Here is a 21,579-nt window from a genome sequence, read left to right on the forward strand (position 1 = left end):
GTGGCACGCTTTCGGTTCCGCGTCTGAAGCGACAGCCACAACTGTGAACTTCTGCAGCACAGCCTGCAGCACTCCTCCTCGGCCGACCAGGAAGTCTAAAAAAAGAGCTGTGCTGTCTCACCATGTTATCTTTGCAGGCTGCACAAAATCGCACAATGGTAGGCGAAGTTTATAACAAGCTTGTCGTTATTGTTTGTGAACCAAAAAAGCTAAAGTTTACCATACGTTTTGAATGTTTTAAATCCACCTGTGGCTGTCTTGTGGCTGTACTTTTGTAAAAACGTCGTCATGCTGCTGAGTTGTGGGAAAACACAGCATATACAAATGACTTTAACTGACGACTTGATCATATCATGTCTATAGCCACGTACAAAACAGTTTGAGATGGGTGTATTAGGGTCTAACCTGGGTCTAACAAGGCTTAATTTCAGTATGAAACAGTTAGAAAACATCTGGAAACAACAAATGTGCAATAAATGTTTGTTTGCATATTACATAACAACACCTGTTGCTGTAGAGACTGTTGGTTTCAGCTCGTTGCTTCCTGGCTTGAAGTCTTTATTTTTTCCCTCCACGTTCAAACTCTTTGAAACCAGTTTTTGTACAATACTGAGGCTATTCAGTTTTTCCAAATGTGACTTTGCAGGAAGTTTGGTGTAACGTTTTTTAAACTTCTAAAAATAGCTTCAGAAGTTTCAATAAAGAGGGAACCCGAATGACGAGTTGAGGCTATTGAGTGATATAACGTTATATCATGGCTGATAACACCAAATTAGTAAAACAAACAAACAAACAAACAAACAAAAAAACTAAACAAAAAGCAATAATACAGTGTAAAAATACTCTCTTGTAAGTAAACGTTCTGCATTCAAAATCTTACTTAGTGGACACAGTTTTAAGGCTACAGAGATGATATCATATGAAACGAGAATATTTTAGGAATCTATTGGCACCGTGATATTTTGTATAGCACTCCAAAACTTGGCTTACTTTTTGTTGCTTCAAGTTTTAGACAAAATCTTGCAAAATAAAGAGAGTAAAGATATAGTTTTAGCATCAAATATATACTTAAAGTACAAATTATAGTACTCACAGTATGCAATATGGCTAATTTCAGAATAATATTTTATCACTGGATAATAAATGGTTTAAGGTATTTTACATACTGCTGGGTAGCTATTATTGTTTTATTTATTTATTAGTTTGTTTTTTAAATTTTGTGCACCTGCCAATTTGGAATAGCATGCAGAACAATATAAAGCTTACTTAAGTGTTATCGTTAGCTAAGTTTAAATGATCAGTTTATCCTAATTTACTTCCATCTATTCTTGTTTATTTTCCTATTTCATTTTAAACTTTTTTTTTTTTTTTTACCATATTGGCTTTTTATAATTTTTTACATTTTATTGCCATTTGTATTGAATTACAAATTATTTATTTTCCCTGCTCCATTGTAAAGATATATATATATATATATGTGTGTGTGTGTGTATATATATATACATATATATATGTGTGTGTGTGTGTGTGTGTATATATATATATATATGTATGTGTGTGTGTATATGTGTATATATATGTGTGTGTGTGTGTGTATATATGTTTGTGTATATATATATATATATGTGTGTGTATATGTGTGTATATATATGTGTGTGTATATATATATGTATATGTGTGTGTGTGTGTGTATATATATGTATATGTGTGTATATATATATATATGTATATGTGTGTGTGTGTGTGTGTGTGTGTGTGTGTATATATGTATATGTGTGTATGTATATATATGCATGTGTGTGTATATATATGTATATATATGTGTATGTGTATATATATATATATATGCATATGTGTGTGTGTATATATATATATGTATATATATATGTGTGTGTGTATATATGTAAATGTATATAAATGTATATGTGTAAGTGTTTATATAAGTATGCAATGGAGTTATGCAGGGGAGCATTCTATTTCTCTTCCTTTTTAATATTTACATGGACGAGCTATCCAACCAGCTAAACAGCTGCAGAACAGGATGTATGGTTAGTGACACCATTGTAAACCATCTGATGTATGCGGATGATCTTGTTATTCTGTGTGTCCATATAGTGCTGGCCTCCAGCAGTTACTCAGAGTATGTTCGCAATATGGCTCTGACTTTGATATTAAATACAATGGTAAAAAGAACAATATTATGATAGTCAGAAGCAAGGAAGACAATAAATTGTCATTTCCTGTCTTCTCTCTCTCAGGCACTGTCCTTAAAACGTGTGAAGAGGTCAAATACTTAGGACATCATTTGACTGATGACCTGTCTGATGATAGGGACATTCAAAGACAATGCCGTATGATGTATGCACAGGCCAACATGTTGAAACGGAAATTCTGTATGTGCTCATTGTATGTGAAGATCACTCTTTTTAAAACTTTCTGAACCCCAATGTATGCTGCTCACTTGTGGCGGCACTACGAAAGTAGCAGTATCCAGAGACTCAAGGTGGCATATAATGATGGCTTGAGGATGCTGCTTAATGTGCCAAGAGGGAACAGTGCTAGCCAAATGTTTGTGAGTGTTGGTGTGTCCACATCCTGCTGTACTCAGGAACCTCATGTTCAGCTTCATGTGTAGACTTTCTCTGTCACCAAATAGCATCATTTCTGTGCTGGCAAATCCTGCCATGAGTACGGTTAGGCTCACCTCAAGGCTTTGGAAGCACTGGCGTTTTAGCCTACAGTACAGGCCAAAAGTTTGGACTCACCTTCTCATTCAATGCGTTTCCTTTATTTTCATGACTATTGACATTGTAAATTCATCAAAACTAAATGAACACATGTGGAATTATGTACTTAACAAAAAAGTGTGAAATAACTGAAAACATTTCTTATATTCTAGTAAGCAAAGGGTGGCTACTTTGAGGAATCTAAAATACAAGACAAGTTTTCAGTTATTTCACACTTTTTTTGTTAAGTACATAATTCCATATGTGTTCATTCATAGTTTTGATGCCTTCAGTGAGAATCTACAATGTAAATAGTCATGAAAATAAAGAAAACGCATTGAATGAGAAGGTGTGTCCAAACTTTTGGCCTGTACTGTATATGTAAATATTTGTTTAATTTATAGCTACAGCTGTCAGAATATTGTACATTTTACTTCACTACATTTATTTTTCTTAAATGTAGAGTAGCATAACATGTAAATACTGAATTAAAGTTCAAGTGCCTCAAATGTGTATTTAAATTAATGTACTAATTTACACTGCTTCGGACTGAAAAATAAATTGTACAAAACCTGCATATTGCCAAAGTGAAACCTGGTTTAAGATGATAATGTGGCCTGCAGAGTCCTTGTCTTATTAGTGTCTTCCTGTTATTTGTATTTGCAGTGACAAGTTTCAAAATGAGTAAGAGAAAAGGCAAAGTGATCAGTGATGCGACAGCTGTCAAGAGCCGCAAACTGACAGCTGTGAGTATCGAAGGTGCACCAGATGAAACAAACCACCAGAGACCCTCCTCCAGCAGCTTCACACCCTCCACCACAGTGAGTCCTCCACAAAACACAGATTATTAATCTATAACTCCTCACCTCCTCATTCATGGCTGAATATTGTGTTTTATGTGTATTTCCAGGGAGATATCGGCCTCATTGAGTGCATCACACTGAAGAATTTCATGTGTCACCATTTGCTCGGTCCGTTCCAGTTTGGGCCCAACGTGAATTTCATTGTTGGCAACAATGGAAGTAAGAACCAGATTTCTAAATGTTGTGATCTGCTGTTGTCTCTCTCTCTCTTTGTGTGTTTTGATAGACAAACAGGACTGTATTTCATTTTTACTTACTAGATATATAGATAATGGATGGATGGATGGATTGATAGTTAGATGGATGGATGGATGGATGGATTGATAGTTAGTTGGATGGATGAATGGATGGATTGATAGTTAGTTGGATGGATGAATGGATGGATTGATAGTTAGATGGATTAATGGATGGATGGATGGATGGATTGATAGTTAGATGGATGGATGGCTGGTAGATGATAGATGGATGGATTGATAGTTCGATGGATGGATGGATGATGGATGGATGGTTGGTCGATGGATGGATAGATGGATAGTTTGTTAGTTAGTTAGTTAATTAGATTGATGGTTGGTAGATGGACGGATAGATGGATGGATGGATAGGTATATAGTCAGATGATGGATGGATAGGTATATAGTCAGATGATGGATGGATAGATGGCAGATAGATGACAGCAGATTTTTTTAGATTTGAGATGTTGAAGAGGAAGAGATGATAAAAAGTTTTTCGTGAGTGTTTTCTGGACATATCTCAGCTTAACATTGAGGGAAAGAAAACATTTACCTGTATTTTGTTTTTGTAATTTGTTTATTAAAAGACAACCTTCCCATATGGATTATGTGGTCTGGAGATTGGCATTTATTTGCATTCTTCTGCCCATGAGCAGTAGACATGTAGCAGCTGTGATTTGATTTCCATGCAGCAATTAAATCCCTTGTCTTTGTTGTTTTCCAATTTAATTCTCAGGTGGAAAAAGTGCAATCCTGACTGCTTTGATGGTCGGCCTCGGTGGAAAAGCCACTGTCACAAACAGAGGAGCGTCTCTGAAGGATTTTGTGAAGACCAGTGAAAGGTAAGTCAGAGTATATAATGTTATACCTCAGTATCCTTATTATGCTCTGTATTTTCCTTTAGTGGTGATGGTAGAATACCATTACAGTGTAGTCTGCTCTCCAGTTCTGCAGCTATAACAATAAGGTTAAAAAACAGAGGACCAGATGCTTATAAAAGAGACGCCTACGGTGACTCCATCTTTATCGAGCATCGGATCTTCACTGATGGGAGTCGAACCTGCAAACTGAAGAGCAAATCAGGTGATTTACAGATGATGTCCTTGTCTTATTAAACCTTCCATAAATGTCACGTGACCAAGCACTTCAGTCAGACCTTCATCCCTCCATGCTGTATACATTCTTGCTCAGGAATTTTCCTCTATAAATTCCCATGTGTGCATTTTATATGCATGGCACTGTTTCGCTGGTTAGTACCATCCGTCCAAGTGTGAATGTAAATGTGAGACATATTTACATTCACGCCTGACTGACTGATGCTTTTCACTAGTTGTAAATGTCACTGAGTTATTTTGTCAGTAAAATGAACTTGGACTGCAAGTGTGCCAGTTAGAAGCTTTAATCCCGTGTTTAACGTGTAGGACTGCAACTAACCAAGATTATATTCTTGATGTTTTTTTCTATAAAATGTCAGAAAAAATAGGTGATGTATTTAAATTGCTTGTTGTATGTGATGAACAAACTGAGATTTAGTTTACTGGTGTAAAATGACTAAGAAAGACATGAAACCCTCACATTTAAGAAGTGGGAAACCAGAGAACATTTATGGCATTTTAATTGAAATATTACTAAATTGATTAAATGCACAATGTGTGATTTTCTAGTGCAAGGGGCTTCTTAATCAAAGCAATAACAAAAGAATGAGTTTATTGGCATCATGAAGCAGTTTGAGATCATGGGAGTTATCCACAGTTATCTCCTCCTCTCCAAAACAAACTGACCAGGTGATTAAAACCAAGGGGCTGCAAGCAGAGCTGCTGCTAACATTTGCTCAGCTTGTTTCTCTGATAACTTAAAATCCATATGTCTGAGGACTAAAATCCTTCAACCGGTTAAAATGTTTAATTAAAAACAACCATAATCTAAATGGTGTATTGCAAAAATGTGGCTTAAAACTGGATGAAAAGTAAATTTATGACAAACAACCACAACACTGATGCATGCAAAAAAGAGATATGACAGGCGACCAAATTTACACATGCCCTGTTCCCTTAAATTAACAGGTTTTCTTGGTTTGAAAATAATATTTGGGATTATGTAAATATAATAAGACATTTTAATGTGAAAAAATGTTATACCTTTTTTAAATGCTAAAAATGGTTGTTCTTTCAATCGATTAATTGATAAATTGTTGCTGCTATACAGTTGTAATCAATGAGTGTCTCTCGTGACAACAAGTTTAAACTATTTAATTGTCTTGTATTTTAGGACAACTTATCTCAAACAAGAAGGAGGAGCTGGCCACCATTTTGGACCACTTTAACATCCAGGTAACAACACTGCTTATCATTTCAAAGCATATTTTTTCACTTCCTTTTTTAACCGGAAAGTTCTACCTTATATTGAACATTTATTTTCTCTAACTTTGTTTTTATTGTGACCATTATGCACCAAAATACCAAAGCAAGGTCCTTGTAAGAATTCCAGTTTGTTCCCGAGTTGTTTTTACATATAAACAAGTTTTTAAAATAAAAATAGTATGGGGAAATTAAACTAAAAATGAAAGGAAGTATTGCAGTAAATATGGAAGAGAATAAAATCCCAATAACAATATAACAAATATGTACAGTATGTGCAGATTAAAATGAAAGAGTTTCTCTGATCTCTGATTTTTAAATGTAATAACTGCAAAAAATAATTTTACTTGAAAGCCTCAGCAGAACATTTGTTTTATGTATTCCAGCTGGATAACCCGGTGTCCATTCTCAGCCAAGAGATGAGTAAACAGTTCCTGCATTCTAAAAGTGAATCGGACAAGTATAAGGTACAACACGTGTGCCATGTCGTTTATGAGTTTCATTCTAAATATTAGTATGTATTGAGAGTGGCTAATATAATATTTATATTTCCTCATGTTTAAATTAATCTTTCTGGCCTCTTTTCTGCTTTTGTAGTTCTTCATGAAAGCAACTCTGCTGGAACAGATGAAGAGAGATTACATCCACATCAAACACACTAAAACAGTCACACGACAGCAGGTTGAGAGACAAGAGGAGGTACTGTATTTATGATTTATCACATCATGTTTTTCACTGATTTACTGATATATATTCTTGATGTACATGGCAGTGGCTGAGCCGGTGGCTATGCTAACTGTGCTAATGCCCCTGCAAACAGTTCTCAAAACGGAAACAGTGGGGACAGAGTAAACTGAGGAGGAACTGGTGGGTGGCCGTTATGTTTTTGCAACAATGACATGGCTCTGGAAGGCATTATCAGCAATAACCCCCATAAAAGAGCAGTACAGCATGGTGGCAAGTGGGACACATACAAGGACTCATATGCACCAACATGCAGGTGCAGCCAGACGGCTACAACGACTATTAGTTGCCATTTGTCGTCAACAAAGAACAGAGAAGCTGTGATTAAAACACACAATTTTTTACTGCCATATTAATGTTCTGAATGTCCTGAACAGCCCCTTTAAGACATTTGAATGAGATTTGGAAAACATTTTTTAATATTAACCTGACGTACGGCATTTATCTTTAGTCAAACACTGTGGATGCTTGTAGGGAAACGTAGGTTTCACAACCTCGATAAAATGTATCCATGTTTCTGTGTCTAAGTGATGAATGCCGGTGACATAACTGAAACTGGTCCAGTGTTTAGAAAGAGCACTGCAGCCTGCAGCCGTAAAACAGGCTGCAATGTAATCACTTGGAGCAACTGAGTCAATGTACATCCACTAAAGTCTTTGCTTTTGCCACTGACTGACTGAAGATTGTTATTTTAAGTCTCTCACAATGGGAGGGAAGAACCCTTCTGCTTGATCTGATCTGTTTGCTACTGTGTCTAACCAAGTCTGGCTAAAGAAGAAGAATATAGGAATCATGTATAGGTATTCTTCTTTTGTGGGGAAGAGTTTACAGCACCCACAGGAACCCACTCTGGGGACCTCTGGCAAGATTTCTGAACGAGATTATTCCTCTCAGTAGCTCTCGTTTAAAACTACACCAATTAAACTTTAAAACTTAAAACATGTGGGAAAAGGTCCATCTTAAAGTTTCCTTTTTAAGTTTAAGAACTCCATTTGCTGTTCACTGGAAACTGATACCATGTCAGTGCACATGTTTACAAATAATCTCAAAATCCGTTTTCTTAGGGTTAAGCTATTTATTTAGTTGGTTGTACACTCAATCCTTTTTGTTCTTCTTCTCATAAAGATTCTCAAAAAGTATCCTTTGTTTTGAAACATGTTCTGTAATACAGTTTGCTTGTTTGCCTGCCTGCTGATATGTTTCTCTATGAATAATTTAACATGTACAGTATAAACTTTTGCCCAAAGAAAATCTAATAATTTAAAGATCTTGCACATTTTTTTGTGTCTAGTGTCTCAAGGACCTGAAGCAAAGATTTATGCAGAAGAAAGAGCGGTATGAAAAGTTGGCGTCCTTCAGTGAGATGAAGGAGGTTTTGGAGAATCTGAAGAAAACAATGGCCTGGTGTTTGGTAAGAGTTCAGAACTGCGTAAAACAGATTAAAAATCATACATTTAATATGCTATTTAATATTTAATCTGCTTTTTGTAATACATTCTGAAGAGTGTGGAAAAAATATGAAAAAAACCTTAATGAAAGAATATTTTGACTATATTTGACTATATTTTCTTTGTTACATAATTTTCAGGTCAGAGACATGGAGCAGTCTGTACAGCAGTTGAAGGAAGACATTGAACAAGAAAAGAATAATTTCAAACATCTGGAAAACTTTCAGCTTGTTCAGGTGTTTATATTCTGTTGATTATATATGTCTATTTATAAAACTCTTCTTCAAACCTTTACCACCATATAAACCTTCTGTCTTCACTTATATGCGTGCAGGAAATGTCTTCCACTACACAAAAGCTTGCATGTCATTGGTTTTTAGAGGTTTGTCTCTAAAGGTGCACTCGCTCTTTTTTTCTGATCTCTCACTCAGACGAAGGTCACACAAGTAGAAAAGAAGTTTCAGTGCGTTAAAAGCAGAGTTGACGGTCTGAGGAAGGAACAAGAGTCTCTATCAGAGGACAGTCTGAAGTTGAAGGAGCAAATGAAGGTCATCAGCAAAGCTCACAAGGAACAGGAGGTACTGATTGTGAAATGTGATAACTATGTCAAGTGTGAATCAGTTGTTTTTGCTAAAGTGACATCTTTTTCCACAGCTGGTTTATTTCCGGGCTCTGAACAAACTCAAACAGTCAGAGCGGGAGCAAAACCTTCTTCAGGAGAAAATTAACAAGGCAAAAATAAGGTAGGGGGGTAGAAATATTAAAATCTTTACCATTATGTCATATCATGAGATTTATGGATAGAAGGGACATAAATCAGCACAGCATGGTCAGAGCAGCAGCATACTTCCTTATAAGCGAATTTGCGTCGATTGTCGAGCACGTTGAGGTGAGGTTTTGCAGAAGCAGTAGAGCGTAAAAAGTATGGAGAGGCGTCTTTTGTGGAGTTGCTTTTGTGCCACATCTCTGTTACCATCTGGCTAGAGACGAATTGAGGATTGATGGATTTAATTGCTGCAAATTTCTGTTGGTGAAACAACATTATATAGAATTGGAATATTTTGCATTTGACCACACTTATATTTTCAGCGTGCAATTCACTTTTATAATACTGCAGTAAATATGAACAGCTGTAAGCAAAGGTGTCAACTTTTTATCATAAGTAGTCACAAAAAAATCATTGCGTAGAGCCACACAGCAAGCAAGTGCAGCAACACAAGACATAGCAAGCCAGCTAATATTACTTACAAGTCCAACAGCATGAAGAACTGCCTGCAGCTTTTTTATCTCACGAAGCTCTTAAAGTTAGTCTGAGATTTACTTTTGCCCAGCAGCCTCTTGCTCAGTCACTCTCTCCTTTTTCTTTTCTTATTTTTCTCCGTAACATCCTCTGCAGCCTATTCGAGCTCTATTTTCATGGTTGTGTCCGAATCTGCTGACACCAATTGCCGCTTTGCTTTGGACCAGTCAAATCACAGCCAGCAATGTCCCTTCTATCCTATTCTAGTTCTATGCTTCATACAAATGCATACGTTCAGTTGAGATGTTATTCTTTCTCTCTTTGTTTTCAGCGTTACCCTGAGCAATGAGGAAGAGACAGAATTTACAAAAAATCAGGAGAAAATATCAAGTCTTAAAGAGCAGCTTGCAGAGCTCGAGAATAACTGCTCGCAGCTGAACGAAGAGATCAAAAACAAACATCAAGCACTTTTCAAAGGAAAGGAAGAACGGGACAAGCTGAGGTATAAAGAAACTATATTTGCTTTTATATCGATGTGCTGTGGTATGAGTCCAGTTTATCTGCAGCTCTGTTGTTTCTGACTAGATTGGAGGAAAAAAACATCCACTCTTTGTACCAGTCCAAACTGAGGAGGAAGAATCAGGTCCTCGCCAGTCGATCCAACAAACTGAAGCGGTTTGGAGATCACGTGCCCGACCTGCTGGGAGCTATTGCTGAGGCGCACACCACAGGACGCTTTCTCAAGAGACCTGTTGGTCCAATAGGTGAATTTTTTAGTAAATCCTGAAAAAGTAGTTTGTAAAAAAAAGTAGTTTTGGCATTCGGTGCTTTAACTGAGTGAAAAAGATAAAAGATGACATTAAAGGATCCACTATCGTTTTAAAAAAAACTCTTTATAGATAATTTGGTTTACTTGCAGTGAAGATAAATTCCACATACAGTCATGGAAAAAAATATTAGACCACCCTTGTTTTCTTCAATTTCTTGTTCATTTTAATACCTGGTACAACTCAAGGTACATTTGTTTGGGAAAATATAACGATATCAACAAAATTAGCTCATAAGAGTTTAATTTAGGGGCTGATGTCCAGACATTTTCCATGGTTTTCTCGATAATTATGATTATCAAGAAAACATGGAAAATGGCTAGATATCAGCTAGCTATCAGATATCAGGTCTAATAATTTTTTCCATAACTGTAGGTAATTTGGTTTACTTGCAGTGAAGATAAATTCCACATATTGTATTTGAGAGTCTGTGTTCGCTCTCAGGGGCGTGCATCAGTTTGAAGGATCCCATGTTGGCGGTGGCCGTGGAGTGCTGCCTGCGGAGCTTCGTGAAGGCTTTCTGTTGTGACAACTACAAGGATGAGGCGGTCCTCCAGGAGCTGATGTGTCGATATTACCCAAAGGGCAACAGGCCGCAGATCATCGTCAGCCCGTTCTCTGAGAAACTTTACAACATTCATGGACGGTCAGCAGCAGCATTTCACATTTGTTGACTTTTTTTCTGACACATTTTAATGCGATATTTTGTTATCTTTCTTTGCTTTTTTTTTTAGGAAAGCACACCATCCAGAATACCCGTCTGTGCTGGACATAATCTCAGCAAAAAGCCCGGTCATCATTAACTCCCTGATTGACATGAGGGGAATAGAATCAATTCTCATAATCAAAGTTAGTTTGTCTTTTAATGTACTGTATGTTGATGCTGTTTATTACACAGAACTGTTTTGGGATTAATGAAGTATCTGACCTGTTTTTATATCAAAGGAAAAAGATAAAGCGAGGAGGGTCATGCAGCAAGGCCGGCCTCCTAAAAACTGCCGTGAAGCGTTCACTGCTGAGGGAGACCAGGTGTATCCAAACCGGTATTACACCTCCGACTTCAGCATGGCCAAATATCTGGGCGCGGACCTCGAGACTGAAATAAGGTAACTAAGATATATTTCAAAATTAATTTGAGATGCAGGTCAGCACTGTGTGTCAAGTTGTTCTAGTTATAAATCTGTACTAAACAAACATTCTAATAATTTGAGTTAATTAATAACAGTTTAGAAAATTATGATATGTTTATATGGAGGCATTTTCCATGCTCAGGTATGTCTCATAAATTACTGTAGCATTTTTTGGGTTGCTGCCATTTACACAAATTGCAAGCCTTTACCATTTTTTGAAGTTAAGACATTTGGTTAAAAATAAATAAATGGTGCAAAATCCCTCTGGAACACGATATTAAGACACCAAGACCTTGAGGAAGCAATTGGATGATGAGCACTTCTGTTTTGGCAATTGCTCCAGATACCTAGAGGAGCCATACATTCTCTGAATGCTCAAGGTTTCTAGTTTGTGTTTGTAAAGTTTCATTAGGCCCCTTTCATAGTGCCGTCCCGCAAATGTCCCTTCCCATGTGGCATGTCAAAAGCCTGTTCATGTTGTTGTGAAAATGTATTATTATGCTGATGTGCTGAGGTTTTTTTCATGCTTTTTTCCTCCTTTCCTCTCCTCGCGTGTGCTGTATTTCTCTCTCTTCTCACCCTGTCGTCCTGTCCTGTTTACCTTCGTCATATTGATTGTTTGTGTGTGTTGTATACGTTTGGATAGGATGATGGCCAATTTCGTTGTGCTGTACTTGTTACTCTGTGCAATGACAATAAAGGGTTTATTCATTATATTACAGGAAAGATCTGTGCTGGCTTTTCCCCTTAGGGCGTTCATAGTGATCCCGCGAAGGCGTGATATTCTACCCTTTCATAGTGCAGTACGGCGTCGCGGAAGGAGGTGGGAGGAGATGATAGTGGGAGTGGACGGTAGTGGGAATGGACGATAGTGGGAGTGGACGATAGTGGGAGTGGACGATAGTGACGTACGACAGAGCAGCAGCAGTGCTGCACGGTAGCACAGTGCTTATAGGCTACACAGTTAGCTCTGTAGCAGTACAATATGTGCTGCAGCAGAATGTGTTCACTTAGCGACCTCTGTTTGTTTACAACAAGCACCGGACACCACGTGTACAGTTAGCATGCCGGTTTGTTTACTATCAGCACAGCTGCAGTGAGCAGTGATTCGGTGACCGTTCGACCAAGTGGGAGGAGTGTGTTAGATGTCACGTGTGACGCCAAATATCCCGCTTTCCCCTTGATGGCTCGTTCATAGTTGTCCCGCTTCCAACAGTCCCACCAAATTTCTGCCTCTGTGAATACCTCTGGAGGCAGAAAGTTGATGGGATCATTTGATCCCGGCATCCAGCTTCGGGCGCGTTCATAGTGGAGGTGAGACGTTACAGAGCCGTAAATGTCCCGGCATGAACAGGCTCTATGAAAGGTCACAGCACGTCGTTTTATACAGGGAGGTAGAGTTTCAAAATTTGCTCGCAATGCAAAATGTAATGCTTGAAATGGCTACCATAGGGATTTACCTCATCACACATAAATAAAAGTGGGCTAAATTAATCCACAAGAATCTCAGCTTTCCAGTCATATCCAATTCATGTAATTCCAACTCCTGCCCACTCCTATTTCTTGACCTGAATCCTAATTAGTACGATTGTATGTATTATTTCTATTCAAGGTAGGCATAACGTGTCAGTCATGTGGAACAGCCGAATTATGTAACGATTCAAATGTTACTGCTGAAAAGAATTGTGGGACGGCATTATCTCCTTTCCTTTCATAAAGCATGCTCCAGTGTCTCCTATGCTGAAGGAGAAAAGAAAGGAAACATTAAAGGACCTTTCCTTAGAATTCAGAGAATTTAAACAGCTCTTGTCATGGCTGCCACTTCGATACTTCCAGGTCATTTCACTGGGTTAGGAACCTTCCACAGCAAAAAAACATTATTTGCTTGCAGCCTAAGTGAAATACTCTCTTCTCTACTCCTTTCATACTGTTCTGCTTGGCTGTCTAGAAGGGATTGTAGGGTTCATGAGTTTTCAAAAGAAGTGTATTGTGACAAATGTGGTAAATTTGTGACTGTGTTGTTGTGATTTGAGATAAAATCGATGCTTCCTGTCACAGTATGCTGGAGTCAGACCTGGAGAATCTCCAGGCTCAGCTGTCCAGATTTCAGCTCCACGTGACCTCTGTGAACGAGGACATTGAGAGAATGGAGAGCCAGCTGAACAACACCATCGCGACCCTGAAGAAGACTCAGGTCAGTGAAGCGTCATTCTTCTCTTCACACATTTTGTATTTTCATTTGTCTCCCTCCTGTTGTTGCTTTCTCTCTGCTTCTTTTTGTGCTGGTGTTGTGTGTGATTAATCTTGATTTTCTGATGGTTAAACTGGGAAGAATTAAGGATTTGTTTATGTTTTTTGATGCAGGCTTCTGTGAATCAAGTCAAAGCAACAATAAGTGAGCTGGAGACGGCTGGCGAGGAGCAGATCCATGACATCAGCTCCTTGGTGAACATTTTGTTGTTTTTTGTTCCCATTTTTCAAAACAGACTTAAGTCTAACAACAGATTATGTGAATCAAGTGTCTTTACATGCATCTTGCAGGAAGAAGTTGCCGAAGAGAACCGACAGAAGATTGAGGCAGAAAAGCAGACTGTTCACGAGGCAAAGGCGGAGCTCGACAAGCATCAGAAAACAGTAGATGACATAGAGGCCAAGTACTCTTCTGTTAGGGAACAGATTGATCAGCTTTCTGAAGACACGGAGCCGTTAAAGGTGCAGTACAGTGTTCTTGTTTGGAGGCTATAAATTATTTGAGAGATCAAAAATGCAAGCTAGTTACTTCTGATTTCAGACGTGAATTTTACAGGCTTTTTATTTGACAACCATATTATATATCCTTTATTTAAACAGGTAAATGTCTCATTGAGATTAAAAAAAATCTCTTTTCCAAGAGAGACCTGGCCATAAAAGCAGCATAAAAAGAGACAAGTGAACATTTAAACACAGTTATCATAAACAATTAAATACAAATACAGCCATCACAACAACACTGAAGGAGCCTCAGTAGCCGACTTATAAGTAGCAGTCACACTGACCAAGGGAAACGATTTCTTTGTCCTTTAGAATTGATTTAAGTTCACCAATTGTGATCTGGTCAGACATTTTCAAGGCCTTTTGCAGATTGTTCCATGATAAAGGGTGTGGCGTAACTAAAAGCTTTCTTACCTAACTCCGTTTCCACCCTTGGCACCAGCATCTGTGCAATATTTTGAGAGCGTAGACCATGTTGAGTTTGGTTTCGATAAATGTATGCACACAGGTATGAGGGAAGCAGCCCAAGAATAGATTTATAGATAAAAGCTAACCAATGAGAGAGCCTGCGAACATACAGAGATGGCATTTGGACCGTGGCATACAAAGTACAATGATGTTTTGATGATTGATGATGATGATTTCCCAAGCCAGTAATGAAACGCAGAGAACAATAATAAACACAGTCCAACTTCTTAAGGCTCTGATTTATTGTATCCATAAAAAGCAGATCACCATAGTCCAGTAGAGGCAAGAAAATTGCAGAAATCTAATTTTTCCTTGATGTTATCATTCTTGTGGATGCGTGTGTGTTGTGATGGTGAAATTGATTGTTGCTGTTTGTTGCCTCAAAGGACGAGCAGCTGAAGCTGGAGACTGAGGGCGCCAAACATGAACGTAACCTTAAGATGTTAGAAAACAAACTGAAGGCTCATGCTGAAAACATCCAAACTATGAGGAGTGGCCTCGTCCAAAGAGAAGAAGAGTTACAGGTAATAAGAGCTGCACTCAGTTTGTTGAACCGATCGCATTGAGCTGTTTTATTTAAATCATGCACATATTGGAGGCTCTTCTAGTTACTCTATGTTCTAGATTAAAGGGGACATATTATGCTTTTCCCTATTTTCTGTCCTATATAATGCTACAATGTTGGGTTTTCATAGTAAACATGCCAAAGGTTCCAAATAATGTGCTAAACGTATGTAAAAATAATCACTTGTAGCAGAAAGCTCAGGTTTCAAACCGTCCAACAGTCTTTTCTCGACTCATGCTGACATCAGCTTGTGACAGATTTCCATATACGGTCTTTTGCTCCAGGAGCGATACTGCAGTGTTTACAACTCTGATACCATTAAAGTTGGGACACTATCTCAAACGAAAATAATTATTAATCTAAACGTAAAAAGTGTGATAATGTGCTACATCCTTTTTGATGTATTCAATTAGGGCTGGGCGATATGGACCAAAAGTCATATCCCGATATATTTAGGCTGAATATCGATATACAATATGTATCCCGATATTTTTATTGCAAAGTGAGAGCAAATTTTGAGTCAAAGTCAAATATGACATGTCACAAGTAGTTTTATTGAAACCGTTTATTTAAGTGAACATAAATACTGTATAGCAACAGGAGTAGCTTTAAAAAAAATATCGAACATTACAAAATAACTAGATATGACAAACTCTAGTAAGGGCAGCATTTATAAATAGATAAAGAAACATTTTTTTAACTATATCGATATGCGTTATGGTCTAATTCCATATCACATTTAAAAATATATCAATATTTTTTTTTATTTTGATATATCGCCCAGCCCTATATTCAATTGTATAAAGACAATATATTTAATGTTTAAACTGATAAACTTTATTGATTAGTGTAAAAATCTACGTTAGTTCTGAATTGGATGCATTGCTTTTTTTTTCATACACTGCTACTTGTAGCTACATGCTAACGTAGAAAAAAACATCATGTTCCCACTGGAAAACGTTCAATTGATGTTTTTAGGTTTAGATGCTTTTATTTGTGATTTTGAATTAGTTGAAAGTGCTGCCATACTCTGCTACAGTCATTCCCCCGACTGAAATGACCCAAAATACAAGTATGAACATGAAAATTAGCATAATATGTCCCCTTTAAGCCCAGTCTGTCGCTACACTAAGCAGTAAGTAAATTCAACCAAAGAGAGGATTTACTGCCTCCAGAGTCATTCAGACACTTCACATGTGACGACAGGAATATGTGGCCAAAGCCACGGAGATCAGTCCCGATCGGCAGCAGGTGACCGGCACCACCAAGAGCATCGACACAGAAATCACTCGGCTGAAGAAGAAAATCAAGGTGTTGGAGAGCACCAATGGCGATCATGACAAGGTGGTCAGGTGAGAAATCACAATGTTACTTCACAGTGAACATAAAATGATTGTAGATTTAGTGAGTACAAAAGATTTTTTTCCAGGGACAAAATTCCATTCCATGCTATACAAATTTGTCTTCAATTTCTTGTCCATTTTCCTGGTACAACTAAAGGTACATTGGTTTGGACAAATATAATGATAACAACAAAAATAGCTGATAAGAGTTTAATGTAAGAGCTGATCTCTAGACATTTTCCATGGTTTTCTTGATAATATCCAGAATCATTATCAAGAAAACCATGGAAAATGGCTAGAGATCAGCTCTTAAACTCTTATCAGCTATTTTTGTTGTTATCATTATATTTGTCCAAACAAATGTACATTTAGTTGTACCAGGCATGAAAATGAACAAGAAAGCAAGAGGAAAACAATGGTGGTCTAATCATTTTTCCATGACTGTATATTATTGATTAAACTACCCAACAAAATTAGCAAAATTACTGTTTTTGTCAATGGAGTCTGGTGGTTTGAAGAGAGCACAAGAGCTTAAAAAATTCCAAACTGTCTCTGTTGGTGAAGGATCTGAATACTACCTGATGTTATTATTTCTCCACTCATGACTGCAGCATGTGGTCTTTGCAGACTGGCTAAGCTAACCAACTATCTTAGATTCTCTACTGTTTGTAGTAAGACTTTTTACTTTTCTTTAGTTGGAAGAAGAGTGAGAGGGGACTTCTAGCTTCATTCTGTCTGTCAGAGATTTCCTTTGCCACTGACAGTTTTTCCTACTTAAATCCGATTTGCCCGTTGGCCATCACTAAATCATCTTCTGGCCTAATTTTACATATGAAGGCCGGAATCAGAAAAATTTAGGCTATGTCATTTTCTGTCCTCATTAGGGAGTACGCTGAGGCCCTCGCTCTCTACAGAGAGAAAACCAACCAAGTGAGAGATCTGCGGAGGTTCACTGATCGACTCGATCACATCATGTCTGACAGGCAGAACAGATACAAAATATTGCGTAGGTAAATAACACTCTACTATGTTTGGGGGGGAAAGATCTGGAAAACATGATGATGCGATTGACTGGCAGTGGAAAGTCTGATTCTTTCATCTTCTTCTTCCTAAAGGTCCCTCTCTGTCAGGTGCAAGTTGTACTTCAATAACTTTCTGATAAAGTTGAACTGCTGTGGCTCCATGATTTTTGATCACAACAATGAGACGCTCTCAATCTCAGTAAGTCTATTTTATCTGGGTTTTTTAAAAATATTAATTAGTTAGAAGTTTCTTCCTGTGCTGCCTTTATTGATATTGTATGTTTTTGTTTGTTAATAGAAACAGAAGTTATGAGATATTTAATGGTAATACACGGCCGCAATTGCATCACACTGAAGAAAAAAGACGTTGAAAACACTAATATAATTTGCAATGAAGGCATTCTACTGTTTTCTATAACAAAATCTGCTCCAGATAATTTGTTAATGACCTAAACACCTTTTAAAGACGATGTATCCTGCCGACCATGTAATGGAAACTTGCTAAGTAGAAGTCCACGTATCAGCTGTGTTGTGCATGAGTGCATTCATTGGATGAATATAGACGGGAAACGATTTTGGATCCAACACTAGCAAGGCTTGTGCAGCTCCCTGTACTGATGAAGCCTGTTTATGTGTATATTTGAAGGAGTTTCATAAACAAATAAACACTTGTACCAACAATTACAACAACAAAAAAATGTAATGCAAATTGTGCTTGCAGAGTCTGTAAAGGCAAGTCCAAATGTCACAACAACTAATTTTAAGAAACACATCTAGTTGCATTTTTTTTTTTTGAAAACACAAAAGAAACCTCAGACAAAACAAACATGAACTACTTCATTTTTTAGGACTATTAACTTAGATAAAAATTCAAAAATTGTGAACTATGAACATGAATTTTAATCTGTGTGATCCGAGCTTCGAGCAAGCTCTTGTGAAGTGCACCATACTGCATATCCGCCCTCCTCTCCCAACATTTCCTGTTTTTACTTGTTAAAAAAACCTCTTGAACAAAAAACTGGAACTTGCATCACCTGTTTTAATTTAATGGAGAAACAAAAACTATAAATTGTAAGTAACACAAAAACCTGTTGTGGCACATGTGAAGGTGAAGCCTCCGGGCAGAGAGGACGATGGCATGAGTGACATGAGGTCACTGTCTGGCGGCGAACGCTCTTTCTCCACCGTCTGCTTCATGCTCTCCCTGTGGGAGATCACAGAGTCACCCTTCAGATGCCTCGATGAGTTTGACGTCTACATGGTGAGCACACAGTAATATCCAGGGTTCGTACGGGAGCTTGAAATCCTTGAAAATGCTTGAATTTTAATGTTGAATTTCAAGGTTTGAAAAGTGCTTGGATTTTGGATTAAGTGCTTGTAAATGCTTGAAATTCTTACTGTATTTCTCTTGCAATCTGACTATACTGCCTTACAAAGCCTAACTGCAGTAACTACATTTTTGGTCTAAATTGAGTTATAACTAAAAATGAACTCCTTGATGTCTGTTTTATCTTGTGACAAGGTTTTAGATTTCAATTTTGCTTTATTTCAGATAAATTATTATATAAAAACCACAAAATACAACTCAAAACCAAGCAGTAATTGCACTTACCACGGTCTGCTTTGGATATATATACCACTTTAAACATAAAAATAATAGTAATCATAAGTTTATTTGAAAGGCAAATTATGATCTAGATAGTGATGAAGTAAAAAAGTGAGATAAAAAGACTAAAATATAATATTACTTTACAATAATAAGTCTAAAATACACAAATCGTTGAATAGAGCTGTAAAACACTTTTAAATACACTTATAAGAAAATCAATTTCAAAATGTTTATTCACTGAAAACAAAATATAAAAGCTGAAAGAAGACAACAACACTGTTGTCACTGCATTCTGTTAGTATCATTACTATTAGAAACTTTAACAGCAAAACCAGAGTGCAGTAACTGCATTTTTGGGGTCAAAGGTCAAATAAATCAGCATGATTTTTTTGGCATAAAAATGACATCATCAATACATGTAGAAATAAGTGTCATATCACTATATATCTACATATAACCCATTTGGCTGGCCAGTTAAAACAAGTTAAAAAACTTTAAAGCAGTTTTTCTCAGTTTGAACCCTTGTGTAGTTACTGCAGTTAGACTTTGTAGGGCAGTATAGATAACCGCATTTTCAATGGAAAAAAAACTGAACAGCCTATAGCCTCTGAAATTATCTGAAATGAAGACCGCTGCGTCTTCTTGTTTCTGAGATGTTTCTTGTTGCTCTACCCTGTATCTTCTTACTGAAGGGAGTTTTTCTGATTCCTAGTAGATGTGAGGTCTCCTGAAGTATTTGTGTTTCTTTCCTCCTAGTTTGGGTCGTGTTTAGTTCCACCAGCTGCCAGTTGATGATTTTTGTGAGCTTCCTTTCGCTCCTAGCCCCTAGATTCCCATACCAGTATGTTTGATGAGATTAGCAAACTACTTTTAGTTGTTAAAAGTGTAATACCATTGCTGGTGGTATGGTTAAGTGAAATTACCCCTTTTAGTATCGAAGTACTCATCTAAAACATGACATTTACAACCGTTGAAAGGTACTGGAAATGAAATGAAAATGGTCCTTGAAAATCCTTGAAAAGTGCTTGAATTTGGCCACTGAAAAAGTGTACGAACCCTGAATATCAGAAACTCTCACATCATGTATATAATAAGATGAATGTAAGTTTGGCTTTCACTTACTTGGATTAACGTTCTTTTTTTACGACAGGATATGCACAATCGCAGGATCTCTCTGGATCTCCTCCTGGAGCTGTCAGAGCGGCAGCACCTTCGACAGTTTATCTTCGTTACTCCCCTGGCAACCAGGTGGCGCTCTTCTTATTGTTTGTCTTTGTTAACATGTTGTCCTTTCTGTAACCTGAGCCGTTACATTTTACAAAACTCTCACTTTTACGTCTTTGTTTCCTGTATGGAGGCTAAAGTGTGCCATCAGATCAATACATTTTATATACATTTTTAAATTATTATTTATATAATAAAAAAATAGGATATTTATTCAGGTTAAGAAAAAAGTAAAAAAATTCTTAATACTTTTTAGCCTTTTAAATGTTTGATATGTGAAACTATTTTAAATCTGCTTATAATATTTAAAGTTATTAATGCCACCACATCAATTATAGACAATAGAATAAATTGAACTTATTAATTGCAATTATTCAGCATTAAAATTAGGTTGATTACTCATATATTCTTTTCCTAATTCAGTTTTTTTTTATCTTTTTAATGTGTTTTTAATAGATTTTTGGAAATTAATATATTTTTAAAAGGCTTTTAGAACTATTATTTGTTACTTGTTAATGTCTTTCTAGCATAAATAAAATATATTTATAAAATATTAGAATCATTAAAACATTCAATTATAAATATTATATTAAAATATATAATATAATAATTTATTTTAGCTCCTTTTACCAGTACATTTAATCGTATAATTTCATGAATACAATTTTATGAATTTAATAAATGTTTTAAATAATATTTTAGTCACGGTGCCACGCTGCAGCTGCCTTATTCTTTAGGTACTTTGGCATTTCCTGTTGTCCCTCTTTGCTTTCATAAAAACTTAATTTACTGTGTCATTAATGTTTGATGATTCATCAAATGATTTTGGTGCTTTGTGTCTTTCAGCAATCTGCCCAAATCCAAACTCATCAAAATCCACCAGCTTCAGGATCCAGAAAGAGTTCGTAGAGAAACAGTGGATGATGAAGAAACGTGAGGAATATTTATGTGCACATTTACTGTTTGTGGTCTGTGTTCGAGAGGTGTAAATGTCATTTCATGGATGTGTTGTGAAACAGTATATATTGCCTG

The 21,579-nt window shown here is 36.8% G+C and overlaps 1 protein-coding gene across 2 annotated transcripts in view; it reads left to right on the top strand.

Annotated features, from left to right (window-relative positions):
- smc6 (structural maintenance of chromosomes 6) overlaps window positions 1-21,579 on the top strand; it is a 24,443-nt gene continuing 2,864 nt past the window's right edge. The window contains exons 1-27 of one of the 2 annotated variants that reach the window (XM_059353096.1): window positions 1-158; window positions 3,393-3,547; window positions 3,637-3,748; window positions 4,556-4,661; window positions 4,766-4,902; window positions 6,088-6,149; window positions 6,563-6,643; window positions 6,774-6,875; window positions 8,212-8,331; window positions 8,509-8,604; window positions 8,800-8,946; window positions 9,023-9,111; window positions 9,940-10,110; window positions 10,194-10,372; window positions 10,880-11,081; window positions 11,170-11,284; window positions 11,381-11,541; window positions 13,624-13,759; window positions 13,930-14,010; window positions 14,107-14,277; window positions 15,171-15,308; window positions 16,556-16,701; window positions 17,577-17,702; window positions 17,808-17,913; window positions 18,823-18,975; window positions 20,474-20,571; window positions 21,394-21,480. In XM_059353096.1, the coding sequence (XP_059209079.1) occupies window positions 3,407-3,547; window positions 3,637-3,748; window positions 4,556-4,661; window positions 4,766-4,902; window positions 6,088-6,149; window positions 6,563-6,643; window positions 6,774-6,875; window positions 8,212-8,331; window positions 8,509-8,604; window positions 8,800-8,946; window positions 9,023-9,111; window positions 9,940-10,110; window positions 10,194-10,372; window positions 10,880-11,081; window positions 11,170-11,284; window positions 11,381-11,541; window positions 13,624-13,759; window positions 13,930-14,010; window positions 14,107-14,277; window positions 15,171-15,308; window positions 16,556-16,701; window positions 17,577-17,702; window positions 17,808-17,913; window positions 18,823-18,975; window positions 20,474-20,571; window positions 21,394-21,480 (3,263 nt within the window). In that variant the 5' untranslated portion in view covers window positions 1-158; window positions 3,393-3,406. Of the gene's footprint in view, window positions 159-3,392; window positions 3,548-3,636; window positions 3,749-4,555; window positions 4,662-4,765; window positions 4,903-6,087; window positions 6,150-6,562; window positions 6,644-6,773; window positions 6,876-8,211; window positions 8,332-8,508; window positions 8,605-8,799; window positions 8,947-9,022; window positions 9,112-9,939; window positions 10,111-10,193; window positions 10,373-10,879; window positions 11,082-11,169; window positions 11,285-11,380; window positions 11,542-13,623; window positions 13,760-13,929; window positions 14,011-14,106; window positions 14,278-15,170; window positions 15,309-16,555; window positions 16,702-17,576; window positions 17,703-17,807; window positions 17,914-18,822; window positions 18,976-20,473; window positions 20,572-21,393; window positions 21,481-21,579 lie in introns of those variants that run through there. The other variant, XR_009395853.1, reaches the window with a different exon arrangement.

The sequence above is a fragment of the Centropristis striata genome, chromosome 16 (assembly GCF_030273125.1).
Source record: "Centropristis striata isolate RG_2023a ecotype Rhode Island chromosome 16, C.striata_1.0, whole genome shotgun sequence".
In the NCBI taxonomy this organism is placed as follows: Eukaryota; Metazoa; Chordata; class Actinopteri; order Perciformes; family Serranidae; genus Centropristis; species Centropristis striata.